The sequence below is a fragment of the Pinus tabuliformis genome, chromosome 3_2 (genome assembly GCF_031772625.1).
Source record: "Pinus tabuliformis cultivar Carrire ecotype Pingquan chromosome 3_2, CPIR1, whole genome shotgun sequence".
Taxonomy (NCBI): domain Eukaryota; kingdom Viridiplantae; phylum Streptophyta; class Pinopsida; order Pinales; family Pinaceae; genus Pinus; species Pinus tabuliformis.
The window spans coordinates 670,889,280-670,895,441 of record NC_142302.1 but is presented as its reverse complement, the minus strand read 5'-3'; the positions used below and the strand labels follow the sequence as shown (position 1 = coordinate 670,895,441).

Genomic DNA, 6,162 nt, shown 5'->3' with positions numbered 1-6,162 from the left:
ATGATAATGGATTTTCTTGGAACTAATTATACTATGGATCAAATTAGATACACTTTGGATGAAATTAGATCTTATTCTTGATTATTTTTCCCCAATACTCTTCTCAGCCTTGGATGGTTTATCATCATTGTTGAGTTGGAATCTAGACAAAAAGATATGGAGAGATCTATGCATATGAACAAAGGAGGGAATAACAAGGGCTCATATAGGGATTTGAGGTCAAGAAAGGGAGTAGGAGAAAACTAATGGTTGGCTAAGGCAAAACCTTAGTCATTGTGTACCAAAAGCCCAGGCTCAATCTATTTTTTCCTTGAATCAATTATAATTGGAGAGTGATAACTTTGTAAATTTATTAACAATGATGAATAATTATTTAAATGAATGCTTTTGAAGTTAACAATAAAATATAACTTTAATTTATTAATATTTTAGTAAATTTGTTATAATTAATAAATGATAAATTAATACAAAACTTAAAAAACATAAAATATCCACTAATAAATTAATATAAAATTAATATAATTACATTTAACTAATAAAATAAATTATATTTAATGTTGAAACAACTTCAAAATAACATTTTAAAACTTTTTAACCATATCACTTTTTGCATAAGTCTAATACCCAAAAATTTCATTGAAGTAATTAAGCAAGATATACATTATCACTTTAAAAACAATCTAATGAATAAAGTAATTCATGGAAAGGACTCTTTACAATAACGTTTAAAGCAAAAATATCTAAATTGACGATGTCCTCATGTGTAAACGTAGAATGTCATTAAAATATTTAATGGAGGTGTATGTTATCACTAAAAGGCTTAAAGACCATTTGTGGGTTGAAGTAACACATGGAAATACTTGGAATGAGGTTCTTCACGAATTTGAGAATTTAATGTTGGTGGATGTGAAAAAGATATTGAGAATTTCCATAGGCTTTAGGTGAGGAGTTCGTGCAATTTGATGACCAGAGCGATAATATAATATCTTTGAATTTACCCAAACCATTGAAATTGCAATAACAACAATACAACATACCATTTGATTTACAGAATTCCAGCCAAAAAATATTAAAATTTTGCTTATCAAGAGTCCTCCACCGTCTGCTGGTTTAAACTTCTAAACTTACGTGCCCTTCACTTTGCTGATACATAGGAAAAACGATTTAAAATGCCTTATACTACTCTTTCCAATAGTTTAAAATACCTTATGATACTATTTTCAGGAACCCAACAAATTTTAACTTGGAACGTTGACATCTCGGTTGTTCTGGGATTTGCAATTTAGTTGTACTCAATGAAAAGTTGGCTACCTGTATTGTCCACCTAGGTGACAATTTTGGGTGCAGGTATTTTTTTTAAATTTGATTGTGAGAATGTATTAGTAGTTTTTAGGGTGGAAATGGATTTAGTAGTATAGAAAACTTATAAAGTATCCAAAATTTTGAAACTAGAAAGTTGTAACTTTTTTACTAAATTTTATCAATATCTTATGGGAAATTCAATTGTTTTACTGAGAAAATTTTAGCCTACTTAAACTAAGCGCTTCCATTGTTGTTGTAAATGGTGCCGCTGATTTTACTCCTAGGAAAGGAAAGGAAAGCTTCCATGTTCATGGAAAATTCAAGGCAACAATATAAAAAAAAATACATGATCATGTGGCCATTCTGTGTCAATCTCTTCTATAAATACCCACACCGGCTAGACACTCAACCCAACTTCCTTCCCAGTACACACGGAGAAAGAGGAAGTCTGTGAGATCGATTTATAGTAAGAGCCGAGTCACCTATGGAGATGACGATGAAGAAAGCAGCATACGCCGGCCTCCTCCTGCTGGCTCTTTTGCTTGCTATTTCATGCCAAGTAGGTTTCCATGTTCAGATGCTGCGGTGACTGTATGATTCCTTTCTCTTTTTCTTTTCTTTTTTGGTAATCTTTAAGGAATCTGTAAGTGGGTCATATTAGTACTAAACCCAGAGGAATTCGTAAGTGGATCATATTACTACTAGCGTTACACCAGGTTGGTTACAGTATGCTTTTGGTCCTTCTGGTACTAGTGTACCAGAATACTTCAGTTTTTGATAGGGTGAGTTTGGTATTTATCACTATATTTTTGAGGTTAAAGAGATTATTTTGATGGGTCATTCTGGTACTAGTGTATCTTTATATTTCTATGTGACACTACGGTCTACGGTGATTTTGGTTGCTACTACTATCTTCTTTGGCTAAGATATTATTTAAATTGAATTTTGAATTACCCTACCTAAACTAAGCATTAGATTTTGTAATTTACACCACTTCACATCACTTTAATTAAAATTCACCCATTAATAAAATTCAATCTCTTAATTTACACCACTTCACATCACTTTTATCACAATTCACCAATTAAACATTTCCCTTCTTTAAAAAACCATTCATCTTAAAATAAAAATAAATCTGCACCCGGTCTTACGTTGTTTTGTGGGTGTAAAGCTAACATTTTTTTTAAATGCACAATGAGGTAGTGTTGACACATTGGTTTATTCACTCAGGGGGCAACCAGCGCCGCAACAAACGACAAGGAACCCGTTCCGCATACTTTTGGTAAGTACCTCTATATCTTGGAATATATAGAATAACGTTTCGGTATAGTTTGGCATATATACCCTAAGTTTTTAGACATTCAAATTTGCCAGTCAGTGTATATATATGAAGATAGATTATAACTGGAATGAGGGTGAATCCGAGAGATGGGAATAAGTTAAATTTGTGTGATAAGTTTGCAGTAGTTTTTAGTGTGATTTTTTGGTGCAGGAATTTGGTGGAAAATTTTGAAGTGAAATGTTGATTGGTGTTATTTACATTGGTTTTTTGACTGACCACTAGGGGTCATGGAAAGCATAAGAAACAATATTGCAAGGTTCAGGGTCTTTGGACTTAAAGCACTAGGATGAAATATCATGACTAGGGTGTGTAGGCTTGAGCGAGCATAGCGAAGGGAAGGATCTCCCTTGAGCATAGCGAAGGGTTATCCCTTTCCTGTAGCGATACTTCTCTTATTTATTGGCAGTGCATCCTTTAAACGGCATCAGAAAGCAGTTGGGAAAGTGAATAAAATATAGTAATAAGGGCCAAATTAGGCCTCCGCATCCTCTCCTTGATGCAGGCTTGGGTGGGGGGCGTTGGTCGAGCCAAGTGAAATTTTGATTGGTGTTATTTAAATTGGTTTTTTGACAGTATATGGATTCAACACCCTGAAAAACCTCTAGGGCATTAGATTGTGCAGGATTATCCATCAAACTTGTGATTTCAATAAATTTATGCTAGAAAAACCCACTGATTGTTTTTCCAAAAAACCACACTAAAAACAATTCCTATAAATTTTAATTATTTTTAACATAAATTAGATAATTGAATGAGGGAACACTACTACATAAAGGGTGGTTTTAAGACAATTTTTGGGTAACTTGAAACAAAACAAAAAATTGTGTATTGTCTTAATTATTGTCTTTAAGAAGGTGTCTAAAAAATTATTGTCCTAAAAATTATTGTCTTAAAAAATTGTCTCAATATATAACGCAATCATTATTGTCTCTTAGGAGACAATTTCATTTATGTCTCTGTTAGAGACAATTCCATTTTTGTCTCTCTAGAGACAACACTCGGATTAGAGACAATATGTCTTTAATACTAGCTATTGTCTCTCTAGATACAATAAATTTTTTATTTAAAGATCACTTTTATCTCTCTAGAGACAATATAAAACAATGAATCCATAAATATCTCACCATTGAAATAAATCGATATAAAAAACATTTAATTGAAAATAAACTACAAAGTCGTTGATTAATTCATATTAGCGCATAGTGGAATCGCACCACCAACCTCCTTTCTCTTCCATTGAGCTAGCACACTTTAAAGAATTAAGTGAAGAGTTATGGAAGTCCTGAAAACTACATTTATAGCCATTGATTTAAAAAAAAAAAAAACAAACAAAAAAAACCTCACACATGATCTATAATCTTTACAAAAACTATAATCATGCATACCATATCTTTAACTTACTAAAACTAGAAATTGTCCCAAAAGGTGCAAAGAGAGGTGGATTATATCTCTAGCAGAAAATTTCAAAATCTTATGTTAGTATACCGAGAGGACAGCTCCAATCCCAAAGGAGAAAGAGACAATGTAAACCTGTACAAAGAAAACACAAGTGCAATTATACAAAACTTCAACATAACAAAGACATCAATGTAATAATGTAAATTTCAATAAGTTATTTACCAACTGAATGTGGAGCTTACCAACAAACTTGTGACTGCCAAAATACTTGTGAATGTTACAAGATGTGACTCTCCTGCTAGGTGGCTCTAGATGATGTTACGATACACCAAGAACTCATCTTTAGCATTTCAATCTTCCAAAGATTATTATAGAATTATGTCAAAGCCCATTTTCTAATAAGTTGATGAGAATCTATTATGATTCTATTCATCATACTAGTAACAGAGAGATAGCATTGTGAGAGTTTGATTACTTTTAAATAAAAGGCAAGGCCAACCAGGAAAAGACAAACAGCCATCCCTGCAGAGGAGATCTGTTGAAATCATTAAAAATTTATGTGAGATATTTAAACTGAACAACACTCATCATGTCATATCTAAAAAATTTGAATTGACTGAGTTAAAAGATCCTCTTCTAAATAGGTTGTTTACTCACCATAAGAAGGAGATGTCTACTAGCTTTGTCAATCAACACAACACTGACAATAGTCATAACAACCTATACATAAACAATCCAACAACTTTCACATGATTAAGATGAGAAACAATAAACCTTTTATTATAGTGAAACATTCCTAACATGCATTGCAATTAGTAGGGTCCCAGGATCAGAAAGCAACCTGAACAACACCAAGTCCAAGGGTTGCAACATTACTAGATGAAATTCCTGTTTTAAATGATAAAACATTGAAATCAATATTGATTTTCTTAGGCAAGTGTGTGATAGACACTAAGAATTAAAATCAATAGAAGGGCCATAAAGATCACATGAATGATCATAGTCCTCAGTTAAAAATTAAAACCCTCTAATTATGAAAGGCTATAAAGCTACAAAAAGGATTCCCTGTGTTCAACTCCCATCCAAATTAGAAGTCCATGATGCCAATATATATTTTGCAATTACTTCATGTTTTTACCAATAGAAAAATATGAATCCAGATCACAAGTACCATACTTTCTAACAGGAAGTTGACGGTAAACTCACGAGCAGACTTAAAAATGGAACCACTATAAAACATAATACCATTGATTCCACTCAACTGTTGTAAAAGAAGTAGCCCAATGCCAATCTTCATATAATAAATACAACGCAAGGATACTTTACTTTTGTAATCATATTCTTGCCAAGTAAGAAATAAAATAGCAACTAGTTTATGCAAATTCACGAGCACACACAAAATCATCTTAGTCCTGATGATGAACCACATTGTGTGATTCAAAATGCGTTGACCAGAAAATTATCTATGTGATTTATCTAAAAAAAAAAAAAAAAAAACATTATGAATCGCAAAAGCTTGCACTCAAAAAAATCATATAAGTCTATCATATTCCTAACCATGCAAACATATGGCTAAGTGTGGGATTAATGGAACTGATGTGAATAGTGATAAAAGTTGACTATGATCACACACTTGAACGCTTAACAATACAACATAGACCATCTAGAACACATAACACATACTTCGCTTAATGTAACAATCTTTGTGGTAGCTTACGGCAAGTTTGGCTCCCATGATAGACTTTGGGAGGATAAAGGTGACACTTGTGTAAGAGTGTGTGAAATGGGTGTGAAACATGTCTATGTGGTGAGGACAACCCATTTTCACAAATATTTCCCCTTCAAGCAAAACAAACCTCCCTTTGCATGACAAGCAATAACCCCCACGCCCAAACATGACACATTCTATGTAAAGATAAAAACAGACTCTTAATTGTTAATTGTCTTAAATAGGTTTCATCTAAAGTGGCCATTGTCTTAAATATAAAGCTTTGTCTTAAAATATTTTTGTCTTTGTTTTTGTCTTAAAACAATTGTCTTAAATTGTTTTGGTCTTAAAATAATGTTGTCTTACACTGTTTTTGTCTTAAATATAAAGTTTTGTCTTAAAATGTTTTTGT

General features: G+C 32.4%; 1 protein-coding gene across 1 annotated transcript; it reads right to left on the bottom strand.

The window, feature by feature from the left end:
* Nucleotides 1-4,120: 4,120 nt before the first annotated feature.
* On the bottom strand, nt 4,121-5,282 carry LOC149182430 (sugar transporter ERD6-like 4). Its single transcript, XM_089414553.1, has 6 exons — nt 5,249-5,282; nt 4,884-4,930; nt 4,700-4,762; nt 4,518-4,577; nt 4,285-4,350; nt 4,121-4,174 (listed from the first exon to the last, which is right to left on the bottom strand). Exons 1-6 carry the CDS (start codon nt 5,280-5,282, stop codon nt 4,121-4,123), a joined length of 324 nt encoding a protein of 107 aa, XP_089270679.1.
* Between the last annotated feature and the right edge of the window lie 880 nt (nt 5,283-6,162).

Coding starts and splice junctions, on each gene's coding strand:
- LOC149182430 (XM_089414553.1), bottom strand. CDS start 5,282: ATGTTTTATAGTGGTTCCATTTTTAAGTCTGCTC. Junction 4,931..5,248: donor TTCCATTTTTAAGTCTGCTC/GTGAGTTTACCG, acceptor CATTTAAAACAG/GAATTTCATCTAGTAATGTT. Junction 4,175..4,284: donor TGGCAGTCACAAGTTTGTTG/GTAAGCTCCACA, acceptor TTCTTTGTACAG/GTTTACATTGTCTCTTTCTC.